Source organism: Phodopus roborovskii, unplaced genomic scaffold (assembly GCF_943737965.1).
Source record: "Phodopus roborovskii unplaced genomic scaffold, PHOROB, whole genome shotgun sequence".
Taxonomy (NCBI): Eukaryota; Metazoa; Chordata; class Mammalia; order Rodentia; family Cricetidae; genus Phodopus; species Phodopus roborovskii.
The window spans coordinates 18,337-46,150 of NW_026125177.1; the positions used below are offsets into that span (position 1 = coordinate 18,337).

At 34.8% G+C, this 27,814-nt stretch overlaps 1 protein-coding gene across 1 annotated transcript; it reads left to right on the forward strand.

Annotated features, from left to right (window-relative positions):
• Positions 1-27,814, forward strand: LOC127226511 (12S rRNA N4-methylcytidine methyltransferase-like). The gene is made up of 3 exons (XM_051190606.1): positions 1-236; positions 4,117-4,295; positions 27,035-27,814. Exons 1-3 carry the CDS (start codon positions 1-3, stop codon positions 27,484-27,486), a joined length of 867 nt encoding a protein of 288 aa, XP_051046563.1. The 3' UTR covers positions 27,487-27,814.

Here is a 27,814-nt window from a genome sequence, read left to right on the forward strand (position 1 = left end):
ATGACAACAGAAGTCTTCTCTCTATCTCTTGGATTTATTTACAGGAAACAGATCCAAGCTATGCTCGGCCAATTCAGCGAGGCAGAGGCCTTGTTAATAAATGCTGGAGTGCAGCCAGGAACTATTGATGGAGTTCTTTTGGATCTGGGGTGCTCCTCCATGCAACTTGATGCTCCTGAGCGAGGTTTCTCCCTTCGGAAGGATGGCCCCTTGGACATGAGGATGGATGGAGACAGGTAAGTATTGAAAAAGCATTTCTTCTTGCCTCAAGAAAATCAATTCCTTAAAAACATTCAGAATTTAATTTCCTTGAAGACTGAAAAATTCCCAGTACACTCCCACGTCCAGCACTGTCCATACATAGTAAATCATCTGTTTGGTACTGATTATAGACTTAAGTATTTCTTTGGCTTTGCAGTTCTTAAAAAGAAAATATTTACCACCTTTACAGAATATAGTGAGGAAGTATTCAGATGGAGAAATCAACTTTTATGTGTTTTTCTTTCTACTGACAATATGGCTATTTAGTAGTTATTTGGAAAAATTTGATGCTAAAACAATAGCTTTATTTTTCTGCATGCCCAGCTATGTTTCTGTAAGAATCAAGAGGAGCTGTATTTCATTGATATTCTTTTATAATGCTCAAAAAAAAAAAAAAAAAAAAAAAAAAAAAAACCTGCCAGGACTCTGGTGGTCAACAATTCTGTTTTGTTCTGTTTTGCTTCTATCTCTTATGCAGTTATCCTAATTGTACCTTCTCCAAAACATCGGTAATGCATGGAACTGCATCTTACATCACTTCGTATCCATTCATCTGTACACAGAATTTCACCTGCAACTCCTCTTCATTCTTCAGCATGTAGAAATACTAGGCTTGTTTACCATTCTTCAATTCAAATAGACCTCAATATACTTAATAGCACTATGTTTCATTGTAGCAAAGAATAGGAAAATTTTCTTTTTCTTCGTTAATTAAAAGTTTAAGTTAGTACTGACAACTGGACCTACCAGTAGTACCGAGCCAGAATAACCTGTATACAAAGCTTACCCTTGCTTTTCATGTCATGCCATGAATATCCTGTGGTAAATACTCATATATAGTCTCTTAAATTGATAAATGATGTGATTGCTTAATTTTCATTATGATATGTTTGTTAGAATCTTATTATTTCTGAATCCTTTGCATTCTTCCCATTGCATTATTGACATTCATAGGCTGAAGAATATGATAAAATAAAATAATAAAATATTTAACAACTAGTGACTAAATGAAGGTCAAATATCCTCAACTTTAGAAATTAAGGTAGTTGTATATGCATAAAATGTTGAATGAAACTATACTCTTCCTGTGACTCGCTGTAGAAGATGCTTTCTGTAATACAATGAACAAAATTTCTAATTAACAATACCATGTTCTTAATGTAAAAGCTTCTTTGGCAAATTTTAATTTTCAAACCTACATCCATTAATTTCTCCTCAAGAATTTCAAAATAAGATTGTTCCTGAGAATTAAGCCCTTACGTCAATATCTTTTGTTTGATGTTATAATTGAAATAATATATGTTTAAAAGTTGAAGATCTTTCATATAGATAATATGAAATACTCTACATGAGGTTCTTGGAATGGGAAGTTGATTTACTTGAATGTGTGGAAAAATGAAAGGCATGCAAAGATGTGCACTGCAGATCCAAGTAGAAGGATGGGCCATGGGAAAAAAACACATGTGTATCGGCGCACGCAGTTGTTATCTGTCAGAACCCAGAAATTGATAGATCCCTATGCTAAAGATGCATACAGAGACATTTTAGCACTATAGTCTTAACTCTGTGCTGATCCTAATTTTAATAACCACTGCTTTTAGATTATATTATCTTCTCATGTATCAGAGAGGAATTCCAAACCTCAAGGGCTTGAAAGGCTCACTCTTTTAGCAGGTATAGTCTTCATTGGGAGATAATAAATTGGCACTCGAGTTTGGACTTTCTCTTATGATTTTAGTTGCAGTGTTCAGGGAAATCTTTGGAGTGACATGCTTAAATTTGAGTTTTCTTACAGGGAGAGTTCTTCCTGTCCAACATTTTAATGCCTATTTTAGTACAGATTTCTGGCCTGACAACCCCCAGAGTGGAAATTCCTTTTGTCTTCTAGCATTGTGGAAACTTCTACACAGCTATTTCATGACAATGTAACAGTAGAATAATATCATAATCATACCTGGTATCCATTGAATGGCACCTGATCAAAATGCTAGTTTAATTTTCTTGTTTAAAGTAGAAAGTTATGAACAACTAAATCCATCCATACTATCTTATAATTGGTTAGACTGTTATAATTGCCTAAATAGAGCTAAGAGTCTGAATTTGCCATCATTAACAAGGATTGTCCCATTGGGTAGTGGCTTAGGTAACTGAATTCATTGTTAGAAAAATCTAACAGGGATTTTGTCTTTTATGCTCAAAATGATGATTGGCAAATATATGAATTGAAAAGATCTGAAGGTCATGAACATATATTTCCCAGTCATTATAATGTCTATATTTACTGTTTCATGCAGGCCCCTCTCCCAACAATTCTGATAATTGAGATAAGCATTGCTATATTCATTTCTCAGATTAAAATTGAAAGTCTGCCACATTTAAAACTTTAGCCAGTATAGTAAGATTGCAATTATGTAGATCACTACAACCTTAAAAGAGAGAATCTTCATTTTGTAAGCCCAAAAAGCAACCCACTGGGATCAAAATTAGAGCTACCATATAAGACAGTCATTGGCTGTCTTGGGTGATCAAAAGAAAAGACTATCAGTTTGAGGGTGTGGGAGGAGCTGAAGAAAGGAAAGGTAGGGTAATATAATTATATTTCAATTAAAAATACATAAATAAATAAAAGTAAGCAAAACCAAAAAATAGAACCATCATACTTAGAACAGTATGTTTCCTACTCCCGAAAACAGAGAGAAATAAGAATTTCAAAGACAGACTGACAGACATGGAAAATGGAGTACAAAGATAAAAATTGCTCCTGTATGCTCAAGCACGTTAACAAGGTAATAATTTTCAAGGAGAGTTTTAGATGTTTTTTTCAACATCACTCTGGCTTAAGCCTCAGATCTTAATGCTCCCATATCTTTGGTACTCATAACTATTCACAGTATGAAACTAATAATACAACGTGTTTATGTGGGAGTAGTAACTGTACTACTAGCAGATGTTCCTAATAAGTCGAGTCATTGTTAGCTCATCAGTTAGAATGCTTTGACACACTTCTTTAAGTGGAAATAAACTAGAATGATCTGACAGTGATCGTTATTTTATGCTAGTATAATTTAGTCTATGTGGTCAGAACTTGGATATTCTTTTTATGCCCTGCTTGAAAGTAATATTTATGACTCATCACCCAGTACTGTTTATTTTAAAGCTTTAATCCATGATGAATTTTGCCGCTGATAACTAAGGTAATACCAAATATCCAAAACATACATGCTTAACATTTGATCTTTAGTTATTGTGAAGGAAAGCTGCCTAGTATCTCCTTGTGTAGACTTATTGTTTTTCCCCCTCTAAATTAGATTTCATTATTATCTTTTTATCTTTTGTTACATTTTCCTCCACTCCCTTTCATGTAGCCTTTCTAGTAGGATTTTTTGTTGTTGTCCCACATGTAGACTCTTTACTGGCATAGATTAGCTTACTCGCTAGCATTTAGGCTTGATCAGCTATCATCTCTCAGCATTGTGTCTTCTAATCTAAAGAAAAGAATAACTCAATTAATAACTTAAATTTTGAACAAGTTAAATCTAAACACTCTTCTATTACTTTATCTTATAAAGCTGCAAGATCAATATTAACTTTTTTATGCGTGAAAGTTAAAAGTTAACAAAATACTATAACTTCCATTACCTTGACTTCAATGAATGTTTCAGGTTCCTCCTGCCATGATGATTACTATTTAAAACAGAAACTCTCTTCATTTCTGTGATATTTCAGTCTGTTTGAGAATTTCTTCTAGACAATATGTTGTGAACGCCTTAGCTCATGTTCCCAGTACTCTGAGATATCCACTCTTGTCAATGAAAATGGTATCAGTAAACTGCTTGTCTCTTTTTTTTTGCACAGGTATCCTGACATGCCCACTGCTGCTGATGTTGTGAATGCTTTAGATCAGCAAGCACTTGCATCCATCCTAAGAGCATATGGAGAGGAGAAGCATGCCAAGAAAATTGCTTCTGCAATCATTCAAGCTCGCAGGGTTTACCCTATCTCGAGAACCCAGCAGCTTGCTAGCATTGTTGCAGGTACTCTCCTTAATTCTCTTTAATGTCTAAGAGTAAAAATCTAAATTAATATCTGATATATACATATTTGTGTGTATGTATGTATGTGTGTGTATGTATATATGGTGTGTGTGTGTGTGTGTGTGTGTGTGTGTGTGTGTGTGTGTGTGTTCCTTCTGTCTGGCTTCCAGAGGAATTCATTTGTGTGTGAAATCATTTAGAACAGCCTATTCAAATGTCAGGTTTGTTTTGTTTTGTTTTTTAAGCTTCCTCTCTCCAACAATTCTCATACTGCATACAATTTTTTAAAGTTATTTCCATAGGTGGTTGATTAATATAATAGAAAATTTATATGTGGTAACCAAGGTGAAAGATGGAATGACAAGGTTTAAAGGATGTCTTGATCCATCACAGTGGTTGATAAGCATCCTGTATGAGATTTGACATTACCTTTCATAGTTTCACATTTCCACATTTTAATATTTCAGGCAAAAAAAAATTGCATTGCCCAACTGCTAAAATAAAACTCAGTGACTCATACATCTCTTCTAAACAATCAGCTAACAAAGAGTATGTGATGTATAGGTTATTCCACTTTGTGGATGCTAACTAAATCAGCCTAAGGGATTTATTGAAACATTTCATCTTTCTGCTCTTCAGCAGCATAAACCTCTTGAACCGAATTCTAGCTACAAGGCACTTTTTTGTACCCTTTCCATTTGAAGCCAAAGTTGTTTGACAGCTACGTTTTGATGAAAGTTTCTCAAAGTAAAAATGCAGCTCTTGTGGTTATTTAACAGAATTACAGTGGTAAATTATTCATCTTGTTGGATCAACTAAAACACTATCATTTTTATAAACTAAAAATATATTAAGATTGTTTTCTGTTTATATTAAATTATGTAAGTAATAATAATAAGCATTTTGAAAGTATCCAGTATTGGCTAAAGCTACCATAATGCTGGATGGAGTTTAAGGAATAAAACTTAATTATAAATTCACTCAAATCATTAAACTTTCTTATAATAATTGTTTCTGGCAAAATTAACAATAATTAAATAAAATTATAATTTATTTAACATAGTAGAATATAAAGAATTGACTAAGTCTTTAATATTTTAAGATTCCTTTGTCAAGCGCTTTCCAACTTAATGCCTTTTATTGGAGTTGAAGCAGAATTCATGTGGGTTATGTAAACATGCAGTATTTTATTATCCCCCCATAAAAGTTTTAATTAGTATGTTAGCAAGTATAGAATCACCTATTTCTTATATACATTGCCCTTCTCATTCTTTACTCACCAGGCTACTCCACTTGTCCTTGCTGTCTTTAAGAGCACTGCATACCATTTTCTGTGAGAAACCATATTATTTATTCAGAATAACCCTGAATTTTGTCTGGTACTGAATGAGGGCTTGTAGCTAACAAGTACACTAGAGATTGTTCTGTTGAAACCTTTATCCAGTAACTTGTGATACCAATTCTAAAGAGGACCAATGATTTGCTCATGACAACAGCCATTAAGGACAGTTAGTACTCATTAAAATTTAGGAGACAGTGAAGTAGAGACATAATTGGGATATAGTTTTAGGAAATTAAGTTAGCTGTCATTTTGGGGAACCACTAATGGTGTGAGATAGAAATGATGTGACATATACCACAGGAACAATGTGACTTTTCCATGGAATATTATAATGTTAAGAATATAGTAGAGTCATGTTAACAATGAAGTAAAAGTGAGAATACTCACATATAGGCAAGGGAAATTTGTGAATGGAATTAGAACATTGAGTTCTCTGAGTCTGTTTTTATGTCTTTATTGTTAGTCAACAGAAGTACAACTTTATTGAAAGCAATAAGTTTTGAAAAAGAGAAGAGTGTGATATTTCAGAAAGAGAAAACTATGATCTACCCAAATTGAACCAAGAGATTAGAAAGCTTAATAGATCTATAGCAAGCAATGAGTCTGGAGATTTCCAACTAAAACAGCTCAAGTACAGGTGCATTCTATGCTGAATTCTATGAAACCTTTCAAGAACTAAGCAATTCTCCACAAAACTATCCACAAAATAGAAAGTAAAGAAATAACACCAACTTCATTTTATGAAGCCAGTGTTACCCTGAAATCAAAGCTGAATGAGGCCATAACAAGAACTGTAAAGAATTATAAGCACTCTCCCTTATCATGCATGCCACTTGTTTTTAAAATTGTTTTTATGTTTTTAGATTATAATATAATTATAAAACTTTCCTCACCCCAAATCCTCCCATATGTACAGGCAAGGAAAAACATTGTGATCTTTCTTGATCTATTTCAAATTCACAGCCCCTATTGTCATTAATTTTTGGCATGTCTCTGTGTGTGTATTTCTAAGTACATGACTACAACCTGCTCAATATGTGTAATGATGCTTGCATGCATGTTTTCAGGGATGACCATTTGATATTGGATAACAAGTTGGTATCTTCTTCCATTGGAGATGACTATTTTTCCTACACACAGTATTCCTTAGTTGTCTGTAGTATTTTGTGTAAGGCTGAGGCCTCCTGAGCTTTCCTCCTCCATGTTAGCATTTATGTTGTTTTCCTTTTTCAGATCATGTTTATGCAGTTGTGTTGGTAAGACTATAAGGATGTAATGCTTCTGTTATTACTAGGAGACACAATCTCACAGCCTTTTTTTCTACCTCTCGAAATCACTCCACCTCCTCCTTCACAAGGATCATTGAGCCTCATTTTGGGAGTTGTATTATAGATGCATCCATTAGGGCAGGGCTCCACAATTCTTCTTTTGATTAGTTGTGTTTTTCTATAATGGTCTTTATCTGTTGCAAAGAGAATTTTCCTTGATGATGGGTGAGGACAATAGTTTTCTGTAGGGATAAGGACAAATATTTAGAATGTATTTGGGGGTTATACTGGCTTAGTAAAGTAGTGGTTGTAGGTTCTCAGATCTAGGACTTCACTATCCCTGGTGAGATGGCTATGTTTCCAATGAAGAATTTGCAAGCCACTTTGTACTGTTAACATAAATTCTTGCATCAATCAAAAGAGCTCTGTGTTCATAGCATTTTCTACTGTCATTAGGTAATTAAATTAAATATTACATAATATGATGGTATATTGATTATGAAAGAAAAGACATATGCAATGAAGTAGGCTGTTCACAGGATTATTTCCTTGGCTGCACAGAAGCCTTTTAATTTTATGTATTCCAGTTTATCATTTCTTGACACTATTTCTGAGTCTTTTCAAAAAGTCAGTTCTTACCAGGACCAAATGGGCTTTATTTCAAGGATGTAAGGATTGTTCAACAAACATAAATCAATAAATATAATGCATCTTATGACTACACTCAGTGACTGAATCACACAAATATCTCAGTAGATTCAGAAAGGGTCTTTGATGACAACTAACACCCTCTATTGTTAAAATCCTTGAAGAAAATAATAATAGAAGAATATTCCTCAATATAATAAGAGTGTATATAACACATTTATAGTCAGTTATTTACTCAGTGGAGAAAAACTGCAAAAGTTTTCACTACAATGAGGAATAAGACAGGAGTGTCTTCTCATCCAATGTTGTCATTGAAATCATAACTAGAGTAATAATTCAAAAGAAGTAAATTAAAGACATAGAAATAGGAAATCGGAAAGGAAGAAGTAAATTATTCTTGAAGATGACACGATCCCATAAAACAATTGAAGATTCTACCAGAAAACTCTAAGCTGATTAAGAAATTAATTGCAAACAATATTAACATATAAATTAATAGCTTGCCTATGTCCTGATAGCAAATCATCTGAGGAGGAAGTGAGGAAAATGAGCACTTTGATAATAACTGCAAAAAAAAAAAAAAAAAAAAAAAAAAAGCAAGAAAAGGAAATAAACTAGGGTTGGGGAGACAGATGAGCATGAGCTGCTAAAGTGCTTCCTGCCAGCATGAGGTCATGTTTGATCCCAGAATGCATTTAAAGATGATGGACTTGGTGGCATATGTGTGTTATCCCAGTCCTGGGAAGGCAGAGTCTGGTGGAACAGTGATCAACCAGCGGGGTGGGGGTGCTGTAAGATGGCTCCATAATTTAGGGTACTGATTCCTCTTGCAGAGGACTCAGGTTTATTTCCCATCCCCCACTTAGACAGACTTACAGAGACCCAAAAATAGACATACAAATACAAAATAAATTCTTTTTTAAATGTAACAGGTATACAGCACCTGGAGTTGACATCTGGCATCTCTCACTCATGAACTGGCAAAATTAATACTGTGAAAATTGCTGTTTTTCTAAAAGTCATATTATGTTGCTAATTCATACATGTAGAAGAGTGGAAAGTCCTAAGACTAACGGTACTGTAAAACTCACAAGATTCCAGAAACTTTTCAAACGTACCAGGCTTAGGGGGCTCAGAGAGTTAGAAGATTTCCAGGGCCCTCTCCCCAATTATAAAAAGCAGTGACTAACTATTGAACAGAAAAGATTCTACATGGAGATTCTTACAGTTAGTCAGATAGCTAGAGGTTTGCAGTTTTCATAAAGGATCACCAGCATTAGGTTTTATAATAATGATGTTGCCCTTGAAGGCTCCTGTAAGTAACTAATAAACTATTTCACTATGGCACAATAAATATAAGACCCAGAGACAGATATTAGGGTTCAAGCTTCAAGCTGAAGATCAGAAAAGCAAAGCATCTAGCCACTAGTTCTTGCCACTACCTCAACTCAGACCAAAGGGGTGATCCTTAAACTGATCCCCAGATTCATTCAGACTCCTGTGCTCTCTTCAGTGTGGCTAGAGAATAATTCTCAGACTGAATGTCAGCTCTGTGACCCCACTCCTATCTTATATAACTCCCTAATGCTGGGATTAAAGTTATGTGATCCCAAGTGCTGAGATCACTTTTGTGTGAGCTGTTTCTTTTAAGACTGGATCAATTTTGTGTAGCCAGTGTGGCTTTGAACTAACAGAGTTCAGTCTACCTTCTAATCCTGAGTCCTGGTATTAAATATAGGTACCACCATTGTTTGATCTCTATAGCTTGTGGCTGATTTTGCTTTCTGAATGCTCAGGCAAGTTTTATAAATCATAAAACATGTATCACCACATGTCATCAACTGGGTAGAATTGTTTAGTCTTTTATTGTTACCCAACTTCAAGTGACTACATATGTTTTCATGTATTCTCAGGAACAGTCACATAACAACAGTGTTCTACAAATTCAATGAAATGCTATCCAGATTTTCTGTGACATTTTTCACCAAACTTGAGAAACCAATCATAAATGTCACATAGAAGCATAAAATATCCCAAATAATCAAAATAATTCTGGAGCTATCACAATTTCGATATCAAATTATGCATTAGAACCATGATAATACAAACAGCATGGTGATGTCTCCACATGAACATGAAAATTAATGGAATAAAATAGAATATCTAAGAATATGTACAGTATCTGTGGCCCAACTGATTTATGACAGATGTCAAAAACATTCTTTATAGAAGAAATAGTATCTTCCAAAAATAGTGCTTTGAAAATTATATCCACATGTAGAAGAATGAGACTAGGCCCACCTCTCATCGGGCTTAAAATTCAATTGATATGGATCAAAGACCAAAATGCAAAATTTGAGACTTTAAATTGATTGAATAGAAATAGAGAGAAAGCAATTGAAGTTTGAGGGATGAAAATTTACTTTCTGACAAAGATTCAACTATGCTCAGAAGTAATGTCAAGCACTGATAAATTGGGTTACATGAACTTAAATGCCTTCTGTACAACCAAGGAAACAATGTTGTAAAGAAACAGCCTACCCTGTATGTCTTCTTTCATAGTAAATATTTAGTTCAGTTACCTAATGATAGTAGTAAATACTTTAAACACATAGCTTTTTTTTTTTTTTTTTTTAAGCAAGACTTTATACGGGACAAAATAGAATGTGACCTTGAAACAATTTCTTGAACAGAAAAAAAAGGGCCTGCTTGTCAAGCTAATGAATGAAAATGTGTAAATGAGAGCTGTTTCTTGAAATAAACAGGAAACAGCAACAGGGTGATACCTGTGTCAATTCCTAGAGATGCCATAAGTATTGCTGATGGGGGAAGGGCTTCAAGCAATGGAAATGTGATTTTCCAGTTTCGAGACATGAACTGAAATGGAGATATCAGCAGGACGCTGGCCAAGATTCTTATTCAACTTTTCCTAGAAGTTACTGTTTGCCAGCAGAATATTCCATGTTTCCTGTGTCTTCTAGATGTCTTTGTCTCTGACTCCACACTTGACATTGGCCCTTTGCCTCTGTTTTTGTTCTGAATTTCATTTTTTGCATAAGAAACCACTCACCTGTGATTCAGGACCCCTCTGAATCCAGTGTGTGCTTGACTTAGCATTCTGACATCTGCAAAGATCCTGTTTTCAGAGCAGAGCACAATTACAGGTTCTGTGTGTTTGCAAATGGTGGAAGACAGATACTCTTCAAAACACAGTAATTCCTAAGCAATAGTTCTGTCCAAGAAACAAGTATTTTTGTTACACTGAATATAGAGACTATATTTAAATGGCTTCTGCTTTTAATGAATTCACATTAATGTCTTTAAACCTACGTACGTGTGTGTGTGTGTGTGTGTGTGTGTGTGTGTGTGTGTGTGTGTGTGTGTTATCTCAGAACACCAGGATATACCCTACTCAGTTCCCAACACATCTTAAAACCTGTGTTTTTATGGAAATATAAATCACTTCCATTTCTTTTCAAAAAGTTATAATTCAAGAAGACAAGGAACATTAAGAACCACACCTGGAGTCCTAATATCTCAGTAAAATGAACAGTACATCAGATCAATATGCAGCAATGTGTAAACCTAAGGCCACTACCTTTTGCTAGCCCTAGGAATGTCATGGAGTTTCCCAAAGGCAAAAGCCAGGCTCTGGGTTGGAGCTCTACTTATCACCACTGTTATGTATTTTATAAATCATAACAGATGTAATTTATAACCACTTTATAATTCCCCAAATTGCCTCTGGAACTTGATTGTTGATGTTTGTACACATATTCATACATAAACTATTTAGAAAAAAATACCCATATGCTTTAATATATTTAACACATATGTAGTATTTTGTATAGTATAGAAAATATCCCTTTCAAAAAATATTTTGTAAATACTAATTCACGTTTTAGGTCTAACTTTTATTCTAATATGATTATAAATGAAAAAGTAAAGTCATTTACTAAATTTTAGTTTAGAAGTAGATTCTTTATTACCTCTGCCAAGTCACTGTCTGGCTGTAGGCTTTGTGTACCAGGCATACTGAATTTCTTACAGTCTTTCAGACATATAGTCACATTCTCGCAGGTTTTAGACTTACTCGTACCCAAAATTGTGGCCTTCCTGCTTCTTCACTCATGTCCATTTCCTCTGACTAATTCTGACTTATTCTCTAGGAGTACTTGAAATAGCTAATATGTCTGCCCATGTGCCTCTGTAGTACTGTACAAATACAGTGCATCTATTTTTTTTTAAGGTGTCTTCTACGTTTGTATTGTGCAATATAGTTGTCAATAGTAGTTACATTTGGTCATGACGCTTGATATGTAGCTACTCCAAAACAAGAATATATTAATATATCACATATGTAATAAACAGAAAAAAGAGACCATGGATTTGAGAGAACTAGAAGATGCACAAGGGGCTTAAGAAGGAAAAGGGAATGGGCATTGATACAAATACATTTTAATTTCAAAAAATAAAAAATACTACCATAAATATAAATTCCACATTTTTAATACTTATGAATATAAAATAGTTTTTTCTTAATTATATGTTGAAATGGTAATACCTAATGACATCTGTGCTATATATCTGTGTTACATATGGTTTTTAACAAATTAACTTTTCCTTTTTAGCATTTTTAAATGTGCTTATAAGAAAAGCTGTACATAATATGTGTACCGCATTTTATTTTATTGAACATGTACAGTAGCCTGTAAGTACTATGAGACAATAGCATTTTCATATCATGATATTTGAACCTTGGAAGACATTTTTGAATGTTAAGGCATGAAATTAACAGATGCACATTAAAGCAGGGGATCTTGCCTGTAAAATAACATCAAATAATAAAATGATTCCCAATTTTATAAGTCATAAGAGTGTAAATGCACTGACAACATTGAAATAGCATATGCTGGCAAGCTAAAAAGTCACATTGCTTCTCAGTGTTTTAGTTTGTTCATTTTTAGGATAAAATTGTGTTCCTATCTTATTTAATAAAATGTGAAAGAAAAATAATTCTCAGACAGAACATTTTATTCATTCTTAAAATGACAAATAACATATAAACTTACTCTTGTTTGGGAAAAATACTTGATTTAGAAAGAAGTGACTATATCTAGAATTTTGCAGAATGTATATAATTTTACTTAGTCTTGAAAAGCAGGTAAATTGTTGGTCTGCTTCTATTTGAGAGATTTTTTTTTTTTTTTGGAGACAGGGTTTCTCTGTGTAGTTTTTGGAGGCTGTCTTGCAACTATCTTTTGTAGACCAGACTGGTCTCGAACTCACAGATATCCCCCTGCCTCTGCCTCCCAAATGCTGGGTGGGATTAAAGGTGTACGCCAACACCATCTGGCTTAAATCCAAGAATTTTCAAGCAGCTGGTTGTCATCATTTTGTGCTAGGGCATTCCAGATTCTAGTGTCTCTTCTCTTCTTTGGCCACAGCAAGTGATCCCCAATTAAATGCTAAATCTTGTGGAAGGGACCACTTAGTTCAAGACCTAGTCTTCCAGCTGGCTTCACAAATAAATGAACACAGCTCTGGACTTCATCTTTCTTATCTTGAAATAGAAATGAATAACAGCTATGATGATAGTTGGCATTATTTTTGTTAGGCAGACATAATCATACTAATTATATTTTGCTTAAGCCAATATAAGTATCCATTTATAGTCTAAAACCTTTTGCCAGATTCAAAATACACCTAAAGAACTTTATGTTCACAAGTTAGTTTTTCAATCCACAGTCAAAAGTTGGTAGGTGACTCATGATACTATTTGAATAGGAATAATGAAGGCAGTGAGCGTTCACTTGTATTTGTGATTCATGTTGATTAAATGTATATGCTTATTTCCTGACTTGAATTTTATGTAACCTTTGTTCTGACTCATAAACTAGATGCAAGGCCAGGGCTTAATGTGTGCTTGTTAGACAAATAAATCGATGAAATCGTGTGTACATTTATATAGCTAAATAAAATGAAAATTCAGGGGCAAATTTTAAATGCCTAGGTGTTAACTGGGAATCAGTTGTAAGGAGACAGATCGTCAAAGGGATCAAGAAGCTTAAGGAAAGGTAAAAGGCACAGAGGACATGAACAAAAACCTTCAACCAGGCTGTGGAGATAGCTCAGTCAGAACCCAGTGCCACACAAGCTAAGGACCTGACTGAACCCTAGTTCCCTGAAAATGCTGGGATGGCGGCAAGTGTGCTGAATTTACAGGTGGAAATAGGCAGATCCTGGTGATTCTCTGGCTCATCTATCTAGCCTAGTTGATGAGCTTCAGGCTGGTGTTTCAAAACCAAACCAACCAAACAAGAAAAACAAACAAAACAAAGAAAAACAACAACAAAAAACAAACAAACAAAAAACAGGGTTGATGACACCTAAGTCTTGAGTCTCCATACACATTTATACAGACACACCATGCATGCATGCATACACACACACAAATCCTCAACTCTATCCCTTGTCTGTATTTGCTCTGTGAACCTGAGTGAGTGATTAATCTTCTCTGAACCAAGTTACCTGTTTTTGAGGATGACCTGTACGAGTGAGATGGTATCTAAGAATATTTTCTGTGAGAGGTAAGGTCCAGGTGCACTTACACATATTTCTTCCCCTTTCTATCCAAATCCAGGGTAAGGCAGAGCGCAAATTAATACACTGCACATACTCCTGTGCATACTCCTTTTATAAACCTGTACTTTGCCAAGAAGTATGATCTGTGATAGGCTGATCACTTCATTTCAACCCTCTTCCCGTAGGGATGACATGACTTTTAGGAAAAAGAAAACTAATCATCTTTTTCTGCATTGGGACATGTAAAGCATCTCTTTCCGCAGAAATACATTTACTGCTGAAATGTCAATAGATACTTTAAGTAACAAGAAGAGTTGCTATAGTAATACAGTGCTTAATAGGATGAAGTTAGAAAATAAAATGATTTACATTAATGGCACATGCCCTTACCTATTTCTGAAATCATCTTTTATTAGCAGTGTTTTAAGGCAAAAAGAGATTTTCAGAAATTAATAAAACATTTAATAAAAAACAATGATTGTCATTCAAACTTTAATGAACATATTTTTTTCTAAGCAGTTAGTGAAGGAATTTTTATGACTATATTCTTGTGTGCTTCCTCTGTCTTTAACAAAAAAGTGTTCTTTAAACTAACATTGAACAAGAAATAAAGTACTCAGTTGTTTCATTACCATGAAGATTAAAAAATTGTATTGACAAATCCACAGTTAAATTTTGACATTATGCTAACATGTCATGGATGTTGTTGCTCTTGTTGCTCATATCTTTGGTTATACATTGTTATTCTGTGATTTGAAATTTGTTGAGTTAAAACTATTACATACTATATTTGTTAATGTAATATTTTTGAAACTGAGTTATCTGATAACATTTCATGAGTGAACTTAGATTTCCTGTACAAGAAGTCCAATTTTGATGAGAATGAAATCTGGGGAACAACAGGTAGGAAGAAAACTTAAAATTTTACTTCTTAAAAAGAAACTAGAGTTTGGGGCTGGAGAGACATCTGGGTGCACTTGCAGAAGACCCAAGTTCAGTTCCCAGCACCCACATGGAAAAGAACACAACTGTAACTCCAGCTCCAGGTGATCCAGCACACTCTTCTGGCCTCCATAGGCACCTGCACACAAGGCATACTCTTATGCAGATGTATGCACACATATTGACTAATGTTTACCTAGTCTTAATCAGTAGTACAAAGTAGGAAGGAGAGATGTTGCAGTGTCAGCTGACCCAGGCCAAGCACTAAGTTAATAATGATGATGATGATAATGATATGTAATACTATGTATTGAGAAAATACTAAGTACATCTAAAATTACCTTTATAAATAATTTACAACAACCCATAAGACCTGTGTATTTCCCATTTTCAGACCTCAGCTGTCCATAGTGAGATCATATTGTTATCAGAATTAACCAGGTAGAAATTGGAGATTAGATGAGACTTTGAAGAAATTTCAAAAGAACCTCACGGAGTAAAGCCAATTTTACCCAGAATCATTCTGTTTCACAGATTTTAATTAACAGTTTGAAATTTGTAATATTACTTGAATTTCATACTGGTGAAAATTGAACACTGTATTAAAGGAGCCCAGGCAAAAGGACACGAGTTGCGTCACAGAGGCTTATTAAATGTGATGGAAACTCAACAGATGAATGCCGGCAAACAGGTGCAAGAGCTCAATTAATTTTTAAACCCTACGACTCAGGAGGATTGCAATGCATCGTGTTGACAGCCCCAGCACGTTGCTAATTTCATCCACAAGCTTAAAAATCTCAATACATTAGAGCATATAAATGCATTCAATTTTAAAAAGTGTGAGTAGTACTAGGGTATCTTAAAACTAAAAATGTTAATTTCTGTATGGGACTTGAAATCATTTATCTAGTGAAAAGATGGTGTTTTTTATTACTGAATTCAGACTGTTTTCATGTACAAATTGAGTTCCATTATTATGAATAACCTAGACTGTTGTTACTAAGCACAACTTTGTAAATCAGAAAAAAAGTTTATGAACAGTTTCCATCTTCTTTGGTAACGTGAGAGAAGTTTGCAACCCATGCAGTGATGGTATTAAGGAGTAAAGGAATGCTGAATTCTTTTTGGATGGCATGATTGAAAGTAGTAAATTAGGAACTGAAAGCTGAGCTAAAGCTAACACACTTTGCATTCACCAGAAATTCACTTTCTGTGGAGTTCTGGGATCATTTGAGAATGTGATGGAGATGGGGGATGGGCATCTCCAAATAATCTTGCACACATGGACAGCCTTAGGAAGAGGTGAGTTTTAAAGTACCATTTCCTATACATCACTATCTCTGACTCAGAATGGTAAGATGTCTTTTATTCAGTGGCTTTTCCTGTGTACCTAGGATTGGGAAATACAAGTTAGGCTTTTTACAGCCTAGTATGAGCTGAAGTGTATACTGCAGAGTACCAAGTTGAAATATGTGGTGGGAAAAAAGAAAGGTCAGGTGAGTATTAAGGGTAAGTAGGTGGAAACTTCAAGAAGAGAGGCAAGGCATGCTAGTCAAAGGAAAGGGTGTTGCAAGGGCTGGTGAAGAAAGCCAGGCATGCCACCCTCTTACTGTTATAAGTCATGTGTTTAAGATAAGTGTGTAACAACAAATTTTTGGAAAATATTTTCTCTGTCAAAATTTCTAAAGAAGCTTTAAAGAAAATAAAAGGAGCTGGGCTTAATTCCTCAAGATTTTGCCAGAAAAAAAAAAAAAGAAAAGAAAGAAAAAAAACTTTATTTCTCTTTGTATATAAGTTTACTTCTCCCTATTTTTGCTTGGCTGGAGCATATTTATTTTAGCAATCATTTTTAAAACCTGGGTAAATTTTGATTCTTAATCAAATACTTGTAATCTGCACCTAGCCAAAAGTCTAGATAATGGCACCAGTCACAACTGTTGCTTTTATAACTCCACTATCAAGGAAGTGGATGAAAGGGGGGAGACAAATGCACAGTCTAATAACATGAGCTAACAATAACTTATTTTAAATAGAATGAAAAGGACAAAAGCCAAAGGTATTCATTTCCATTCCCAGGTTATGAGACCAGGGAGGTTGCTGCTTTCACCAGATGCATAGTGTTTAGGGTTGACAATGCACATCTCCCCCAGGGACATGCAGACAGAAAGCCAAACTCTTGCAACTTGATTCAAAGAGATTTGACATCCATTAAAACATCTCTCAGTAACAAGCTATTCAGGTTTAGAGTAAAGACTCTATACTTTCCCTCCACCCCAGAAAATGAGATTGTTGCATAAAACACCTGACATGGAATCAGGTCTATGTCAATCACTCTGAACCCGGTGCTATCATTTTAGCTTCCTTTCCTCCTAATCACGAAAAATGAGACGAGGGAGATTTGCTGAATATAACATCTTAAAACTTATGATGAAGTTTAACAACAACAAATAGCACTGATCTGAACTTCCCTACATGTCCAATAAACTGCTCAGAAATCTTAATATTTTCTTTTAGAGTATTTAGATACACTATATATTATCAAAAAAGATAGATTAGTAATATTTAAAGTTCATGCATTTTATCCACATACAATACCTATAAATTTTGGAGGCAATATTTGACCCTTGGTTTTGTTGTTGTTTTTGTTTTGTTTTGTTTTGTTTTGTTGTTTAGCTTTAATTGAATATAAGAATCTGCTTCTTACCCCTTATAATTTGGGTACTATTCATTGATATAATTAAAGTACATAAACATGATTAACAGAAAGTCTGCTTTCAGCGTTTCCCAAGTGTATTTCATGTTAAATATATTATATGGAGTAATTAGTTTTTGAAAATAAAAGCAGCTGGAGTGATGGCAAGGTGGATTAAGTGTTTGCCCTGCAAACAAAGGGCTGGAGTATAGATCCCTAGCATCCACATAAAAGCCAGACATGTGCAACCTGGAGACAGTGACAGAATCTGGGTCAACATGGCTAGCTGGACTATCCTGGATTGGTGAGCTGCATGTTCATCAAGAGGCGCTGCCTTAATATTTAGGGTGAAAAGATATTGAGAAAGATACTTTTAATGTCAGCTCCTCCACTTAGTGTACACAAACTTGTATGTGCACACACACACAAACACACACACACACACACTTTCATATATGTGTGAACACAGATACACCACATCAAACCTTGAGAAACACTGAGTAAAGAACTTTAAAAAGTCATATTTAGGACTTTGCCATGGACATTGTAGCTTTGCAGAGAGTGTGGTATCCTGCATTTTCTGTACTTATATGACAGAAACATTTTGTTGTCTAGTTGGGATCTGAGGGTGTTACATTTCACTAGACCACTTACCTGGAGACATCAGTATGGAAAATGTATGGTAGAAAACCAGGAATCTTCCTTCTCCTTTTGCTCCTGTTAGTATGCACCATGTCTTTGATAGCAGTCATCATAACATCGGCTTATTAAATTAAATATTGTTATTAAAGGGTATGAATTTTTTGAAGGTCAACAATGACATACTTTTAATACTCAATATCCCACTAAAGATCTTAAATACTGGCTACATGGATGAATGGTGTGTATTGTTAAGCATATTCATTTGTTGGGTTTGGGGTTTTGCAGAATATTTTTGTGACATTCTGGGCTATAATTGTTTTAGTCTAGAGTTTTCCACTGGTAACTTTAGATGCACTTCAGTTAATAGTCAGACTAAATAAATGGACCAGCAGAGCAAGACTGTGAAAACAAAGGAGTGGATTAAAATGACTCACAATATATTTTATTGTTGTGGAACTATGCTTAAGAAAGAAAATACCTGTATAGAAATATATCCTATGAAAGCTACAGAAACTGAAAAAAAATATATAATAAAATCAAAATAAAAAGTACTCTTAAAATGACAGAATACAAGTTGTAATTTATATTGCAAGAGAAATCTAGAAGTTTTATCATAGAAAATAATCTTCTGGCCAGATGGTTGAAACATAATCTGGATGATTTATGTTAATGAAGCCCAAGTGCATATTCATAGCACCAGGTATTAACTAGTCAACATTACATGAAAAAAAGAGTAAGAATTCTAAATCCTTATACTTTTAATATATAAGCACTACTTTGTAAATTTTGGGATGTACTATTAATTTGTGCTTTAGAAACATTTTGTACTTTCTTTTGGATACTGACTTACTCTATTTATCTAGAAAAAGTGTTTGGCAAATCCCTAATGTTTTATATGCCTCTTCCCTACCCACGCTGTTTTATATCCAAGGATAAGAGAAGTAAATGTGTGAATGGTATCTATCAGGAACATTTTTTTTCCTAAATGTAAAGTAAATACTCCTTGAATGCTTTAAATTTCATATTCACAATAATCCCATGATCCAGAGTTATAAATGTGACATCTTACCTCACACCCACAGCATTAAAGAGAAAGGCTTTTGTGAGGTCAAGACCATCTCTTTTACCCAATGCTGTCTTAATATGAGTGTAACTATTCATATGCTTTTCCTTAGTAAGATGTGTTTGTGTAAATGGTGAACTTGTAGATGCTTCACCATGACTTAGATGACAACAGCTATTAAATTACATTGACAACATGTAAAATATTAACAGAAATGCTAAGTTCTTTCAATGGATTAGTTTAATATTAACGGAATGTTAATTATTATTCAAATTAACCTAGAAAGTTACTGCAATTCTAATTATACGAGTGCTATTTTATATGCTTCATTAATTATTTAATTTGGAGTGATAAATGCAAGAATATCCACACAAACTTTGAAAAGAAGGTTAATTATGGGCTGGTATGGTTACCAGGAGGTTTCCCAAGTGAGAAAACCTAGCATAAGGAAGCAATTGTCATTATTTAAAATAGTTTTGTATTGATAGAAAAATAGAGAAATGCATTAATGTAAGACCATTGAGAATGTTGGAGCACTTTCATCTGTATCTTGAAATGCAGTATATCATCATTCTGATAATATAAATCAATAGGGGAAATGTAGCATTTACAAGATAGGAGTGGGCTAAACCTCATACTACAATGAAAGTTATTTTCATGTGAACCAAATAGTTAATCATATAAACAAAACCAGAGTATATCAAAAGTAAAGCTGATAATGTTGGAGAGGAGTAAGCTTTCCTCGTTATGAATTGACCTAAGTAAATTAATTAATAAATGGGGGTAAGCAGGGTAGGGGTGGTAAAGAGGAGAAGACTTAGTGGATGAGAGTGCTTGCTCTACAAGCTTAAGAACTTGAATCTGAATCCCAGCAACCACATAAAAAGGCAGGCTGGTTAGGCCCCCATTATTGTGGAGTGGAGACAGCAGACTGTGGATTTTGCCTGGCAAGCTAGCATGGCTCAGAAGTGGGCTTCTGGTTCTGAGACATTGTCTTGAGAAATGTAAGAGTGAGAACTAAAGGGGAAGACATCTCCTTTCTCTTTTAGCTTCCTCATGCGCATGCACATACACAAATACCACCACCCATCCGTGATCCAGCTCCACACACACAATTCACCACGCACAGAATTTTCTGGATTGGGGTTCAGTCCACACACCACAAAAACCTCAATTTCTGTATAGCAGAAAAATCTACAAAATTGAGATCATGGTCTAATAAAATGATTTATATGTGAAAGAACAGGGGTTAATATTATTATTTTATAAACAACCCTTCCAAATCAATAGAGGAAAAAAGCAATATCACATTAAGAACATGAGCATAAGATTTATTCAAGCAATTTACAGCCGGAATCAAATGGCTATTAGATTTGAAAAGATGCCCAAACCTACTAATTGCCAAAGAATGCAAATTAAAACAACAGCACACTATCATTTGCCTACTATTAGACTAGTCAGGGCTGAATACTGGTCATTCCTCATTCTGGCAAGGATGTGAGGAGATTGACTCTATAATATACTATTGATGGAAGTAAATTGGTGCAATCTACTTAGAGGGTAAATTTAGAAGTATTGATCCAAATTTAAATGGGAAAGAATATCCTTTGACCTAAACAATTCCAATTCTGTGGACATACAAGGTTCTCATACATGACTAAACACTTTGCCAGATTCTGACTGCCATTACACTTTGTAGAGATTTTGTGTTATATAGAAACCTAAAGTGTGCAGTATACATATTTATTACAGGCCCTTTGTGATAACAAGAATTTTTATTTACATGTTCCTGTTATGGTAGCAATATGAATTTCACTTGAATAAAACCACCTTTATCTTATTAACAATTGTATTTCGAGCTATCTGGTATGTGCTTATCAATACTTGATAAGTGAATGAACAAAATGAATGATAGAAAATCTATACAACTGAAATTATTTTTCAAAGTAATGTAAGTAAACAAAGCATGTGATTATTTTGCATCTCATTATCTTATGTATGCTTATGAGCATTAGTTCATATAGGTGTGAATATGTATGTATCAAGACGCAAGGAAGTGTGCTTTTTAATTGACTCTTAGGAAGAATTCTTAAAGTAACAATATTAACAGTTTATTTCATGAACAACAGCATTTCCTTTACCTTTTTCATTATAAACAGTGGGTATGTTTATGCAGTTTAAATTTCTTGAGATCCTAATGACTTCTAAATGTAAATTCTTAATTTTATTTTTATTTTGCAAAAGAAATATGTAAACATTATATTCAACTTGCCTGTTGATAATGTATCATATATAAGGGTTTGCAAGTGTGCATTTCCTGAAGAGAAAAGTATCTGCAGGTGCTCCATTGCATGTGCAAATGCTTGATGACTTAAGGACAAGCCCAGTCATTATCTGATATAATTAAATCCATGCAATCATGGGTGTAGAGGCAATGAAATTGCTAGTAAATTTGAGGGCTCAATTGCCCCATTAACATCATAATTTACTACCCACAATCACATTTGACACAGTGGTCTGGACCTCTATCATGATTTTGTTTTTAATATTATGTTTTTTGTGATGGAAAGTGTTTTGCTTTTCATTTGGTCACTCATTCATATGAAAGTCATGTTCTTTATAATTCACTGAATGCTATAAAGAAAACCCTCTGCACTAGTAGTCCTGGAATTTTATTCTTTCTTTCTTTCTTCCTTTCTTCACATTCATTATGTATTCATTATCTAGTCAATATACATTTATTGAATAAACACTTGGCTACATGGCTGACATTGTCTGGCATGAAATCACAGGCACTGTGGAAACACAAATAGGACCTACAAAGGCTCAAACCAGATGGGGTCCCAGCGATGAGATGGAGAATTGAACACAGAGTCCACAATAAGACATTTGCTATTGATACCCACTGGCAAAGAGATCAGTTTTCTCTAATGGAATGTCAGTGGGTTTATTAACCACATTCCAGAGTAGGCCCAAGCTCGTGAATAGCTGACCAACATAAAATGAACTCCATCTCTTCTTGTAGACTCTTTGTTTGGTTGGTTTTGAGAGAAAGAGAGAACATGAAGCTGAGTGAGTATGGGAGTGAGTACAGGCAATCTGGGAGTAGTGAGGGAGAGGAAAATCACGATTAAAAAGAGAATTAAGAAAAAATTAAAAAAAAAAAAAAAAAAAAAAGTAGCTTTGTCCCTTGACCAAAAAGAAATGAGGCTCTTTTAAAGTAGTGCCACCCAGGTAATAAAGCCCTTTAGCTGACTCATTAGGTCTGGAGTAAACTTCATCATCTCTATTTTGTCAAAAATACTATAGGTAACTCATAATGTACCACAAGTTAAGAATTACAAGTTTATCTCTCAAGATCTAGGGGCTTAGGAGGAAATAGTAAACAGCCCCTGCTGTCAAGAAGAACACCAGAGACAAATTGATGAGTTGGGTAAATAAGGGGGCAATTGTGAAGAGTTTGCTGTAATGAGTTCTGCCTGGGTTAAGCACACCTTTTCCCACATATGCATTTTTCTATGTCAGCCAAGTCTGTTAATGGATTATAAAACACAAAAATGAGAATTTTCTCCATTTATAAAACCAAAGCGCTCAAATTGTGGTTAAGACCATATTTTCTGTCTTAACTACTCTATTCCATAATTGAGTGAATTAGGTATACCGTGATTAAACTCAGGAAGTGGAAAAGCAGACAAATTCTATTTCTGATAAAAGCCCGTGGGAGATTAGGGAGAGGTGAAGGGTTGCAAAACTGAGCTCCTTAAAGGCAGGGACCATGTCTCACTTTCACTGATATTTTCTCCCTTATGGCCTAATCCAGACCCCAGCATCTAAGAAGGCACCAAATCTGGTGTGATTTTGTCTCTTTTCCCCCAGTGGCTTGTAAACAGGTGGTTCTCCCTAACCTTTGATACCCCTGAGAACTGTCCTAGCACTAGGACCAATGACTGCAACAAGGAAACCCACTTGGAGTCTTTCAAGATGACAGAATGTTTACTCTTGGCTTAATTAAAAAAAGAAAAGGAAAAAAGAAAAAAAGCCTTGTTTAATCCTTCATGTTGGGTGGGCTTTTTCCTTTCCTTTCTTCTTTTTTATTTATTGGTATTATTGCTAATTGGTGCTTTGTTAGTACTGCCTTGAACTCTGTTCTCTTATGGTTACATTATATTCTTCGTGTGTGTGTGTATGTGTGTGTGTGTATTTATATGTAGACTCTAGAGATCTATATTAGGTTTCTTCCTCAGTTGCTGTTCTTGATTTTTGAGACAGGATCTCTCAGTGAGGCCCTGGTATCCAACTGTCTCTAGCCCCAAATTGCTGGGCCAGTAGACATGCACCACCTTGCCAGGCTTTTTACTGAACACTCCGTGTCTGAACCAAGATCTCATACTTGCACAGCAAGCACTTCATTGACTGAGCCATTTTTCCAATCCCCCTTTTATTTTCTTTTAGTTTTATTTTATGCAATATGAATTACCTACCTTTCTTCCTTCCTGTATGCTACAGAAACAAAGCACTAATACTAATGAAGAGAAGCCTTGGAAAGTACTTTATCCAAAACAGAGAAGGATGTGTGCAGATACTCTGAGCAACACCGAGATGCTTCAAAAAGCCCATCTCCTGTTCTCTGAGGATAAGACAGGAAAGTCACTGGACCATACATAAAAATCCTCTCTAGGAAATCTATTAAATATAGTCCACATCAGAATTCCATAAACAATAATCACAAAGCCCCTGAATGAAAGCTTAATAGATTAGTAATATCATGTTATTCTTAAGACCTAGGTATAATTGAAAGGTTTTGTGTTCGTTTTCTTTGACTACATGGCATTATGAAGGTCAAATGGGACTTCCATGAAGAAAAGCTTGTTTGATTACAGGGGTCTTAATTTGACATCTGCAGGTTTCTACACAGTGTGGATATATCTAATGTGAACATAGATTATATAAACTTTAAATTGTGTTATATAGAACATTAATATAACTTTACTTTATGTTGCTACTTTGAAGTAAAAATAAATTTCCTCAGATTAAAAGAATTGGTCAAGATCCTCATAGTTTTACAGCTAGCTGACTGTTAGGATTATAAACGGCGTCTATTCTGAGGTCATAGGAAAGTGCCATTTATCTGGGAAGCAGAAATGTCTTTCATATTTTGAGGATACTCCAGATATCAATTGATTATTCTTAGTATTTTGTTGTAAGATATTATTTTATTGTTTTCAAAAACATTCACTGACAGTAGCCAGAAACTACATCATGCTCCCCACCTTTCTCTATCTTATGAACTTAGTTAACATAAAGCCATATGTGGATATGTACTATGTTTAAAACTATATCCTGAAATGAATATCTTTGAAATGAAAAATGTGTTATAAAAAATCAAATTAAGCAATTGCTATGTATAACCATGTTCTTAATTTCTGCAAAATTTTAAATATAATAGTAAGAAAACATTTAAATCATTTAAAAGCACCCTGAAATATTTGATAATTACTTGGCTGTATGAATATTTGGTTATTATTTTACATGAAAATGCATGTTTTTAAGATGTATTTTCCATGGCATTTCTCTTTTGAACATTGGTGTTGAATTTTGTAAAGTCCAAAATAGCTAGGAATTCACTCTTACTCAAGAGCCTCAGATAGTATCTCACTGAATTTTGTTTAGATCTTTACAACTGTGTGAAACACATTTCTTAGTGACCTAAACTATTTTTTTTTCTTGAAAACATGAGGAATCAGTTAACAGATAGAGTGAAACTGACGTACATTTTCTGTTTTGACAGTGACATCTTATTTCTGAGAGACCTTCAGGTTGGAGGACAAATTGGTAGCATGTAGGTTTTAGAAGGTGCAGAGTGAGCTCATCATAATGATGGTTTATGTAGATACTCAGATTCTTCATGCTTGTGTATGTTACTTCTCCTATGATGCAGTTCACAAAGAAAATTAATATACAGTACTGGCTGTACCCATTCTGTGTAAACAGTATGAAATATGAGCTAAGCATACATATACTTGTATGATTTACTTTTCTCCAAGAAGCATATCCAAGATATTCAAATACTAGTAATCCACCCATTCTCTCAATTGTTCATTTGTAAGAAATATAGAATAAAAATATAAACTCTTGAATATTCACTAACAGCCTGTTCTTAAAGGTAAAATTCTCAAATAAATTTATTGACATTTCTAAGATTTATTAACATCATATTTGTTGATCAAATCTCATATATAATTTATTATTTTTGCTCAACCCAATGAGCTGTACATAGCAAGTTTGGTCTTATACACATGTTGCAGAGTATTATGAATAAAGTATCTATATCATTCTGCAGTTTGCTTCTTTTGTGATCAGATTCAAGTCTCATTATACTTGTGATTTGATTGGTTTTCCTTCCTGTGGATTCTTAGTGCCTTTTGAAGCAAAAGTTTTGAATTTTGAAAGACTCCCAACTTACCACACTTTTTCTTTTATCATTCATGATGTGATTATTTTAAACAGTATTTTTATTCCTAGAGAATTTCATAACAACCCACCCCCTCTGCCTTCCCATCCTTTCCCACCAAATACTGAACATTCTTCTCCTTTGCCCCCTCGAAGTTTAGTTTTTATTGCCCAATGAGTCTGGGGAGTGGGGCCTGCCCTGGTTTGTGGTCAATCTACTAGACATCAGGTCCTTAAAGAAAACCAACTCTTCCTATTCCAACAGCTATCACAGGCCAATAGCTCCTCAGCAAGGGGTGGGACTTGATGATCCCTTGGCCTCTGTGCTGGATATTGTTTGGCCTCAGCTTGCATGGGTCTTATACATGCTGTCACTGTTTTCTTGAAGTCATCTATCATATCACTGCCACCACCATCACTACCAAGACCACCACCAACAGCAACACCAGCTCTTAGTAACTTTCTGCTCCTTCTTCCAGAAAGATCCTTGTGTCTTGAGGGGAGGAGTATAGGTCCTATCTAGAGCAGAGCACTCCCCAGTCTCTTATTCTCTGTACATTGACTCACTGAGGATCTGGTATTTTCTTTGTTGCTTTTATTACTTTTCTTACTGTCTTTAGCTTGTAGCAGTTCAATTATGATGCACCAAAATGTAGTTGTCTTTATTTTATTTGTAGCAGACTACATTTTCTTATTACTATAAGTTAATGGTTTTTGTAATGTTGTGAAATTATATATTACTACCTTCAAAATGTTCTTCTACCTCTCTTTCTTTGTTTGATTACAATTGCTGTTGAGTTACAAAATAGTTATATAACTTAAACCATAAAGAAAAATTAAAATGAGAGGGAATTATGAAATGTTACAATTTCTCAGAAATTTTAGCTTTTAGGGTTTTTTTTTTTTTATTATTTTACATATCAATCCCAGTTCCCTCTCCCTCTCATCCTCCCATTCCTCCAACTGCCCCCCACAACCCATTACCCATCTACTCCCCATGGAGGGCTAGCTATTTAAAAAGGGTAAATAGTGCACACCCTAGAACGTTTACTTAGCAAAAGTTAATGTTGCCTGTCTTCTTTCCTTATTCTTATAAAACCTCTCTAGGTGCCTTTCCTCCCTCTGCTGTCTATGCAAGAAAGGACTTGCTGCAAAGGTCTACCCACATCGCTACCAAGACTTTCCAAGCGCTTCGCATCTTTGTGAACAATGAGCTGAATGAGCTCTACACAGGACTGAAAACAGCACAGAAATTTCTGAAAAGTGGTGGCCGCCTTGTTGCCCTCTCCTTTCATTCTTTAGAAGATCGCATTGTGAAACGATTTTTGCTTGGGATAAGCATGACAGAAAGATTTAACCTGAGCATTAGACAGAAAGTGAAGCAAACTTCACAGCTGAATTCAAGTCGTGGGAGTGTTGAGAGTGAAAGGAGCAGCCCTGTAAGAGCTCCTCTGATGTGGGATCTCATTCACAAGAAGGTGCTCACTCCGGAAGATCAGGATATCCAAGAAAACCCCAGAGGGCGCTCAGCCAAGCTAAGGGCAGCTATCAAATTATGAGGCTCTTATTATTCGATCCTTAAATTTTCCTCCTGTACTTCTGTTTTTGTTTTCTAATATAGAAGTGTTTCTGAACACTTTAATGCAACGTAAAGTATGGGGCAGCCTGGAAATGAGTGATAAGTATTTTTTTCTCTAAAGATAATGTAGGAAGCTTTGACATGGCATAAAAACTTCCACTCAGAGATCACAGAGTCTCAAAATGGGAACTTGTTGATCTCTGCGTTGTATTTGAATTATAAAATTCAGTCATTTCTTTAATGAAAAAAGTGGAAAACCACAGAGACAGCTGACAGGAGCTTCTGAGAACCCTGGGACTCTAGACAAA

Coding starts and splice junctions, on each gene's coding strand:
- LOC127226511 (XM_051190606.1), top strand. CDS start 1: ATGACAACAGAAGTCTTCTCTCTATCTCTTGGATTTATTTACAGGAAA. Junction 237..4,116: donor ATGAGGATGGATGGAGACAG/GTAAGTATTGAA, acceptor TTTTTTGCACAG/GTATCCTGACATGCCCACTG. Junction 4,296..27,034: donor GCTTGCTAGCATTGTTGCAG/GTACTCTCCTTA, acceptor AAACCTCTCTAG/GTGCCTTTCCTCCCTCTGCT.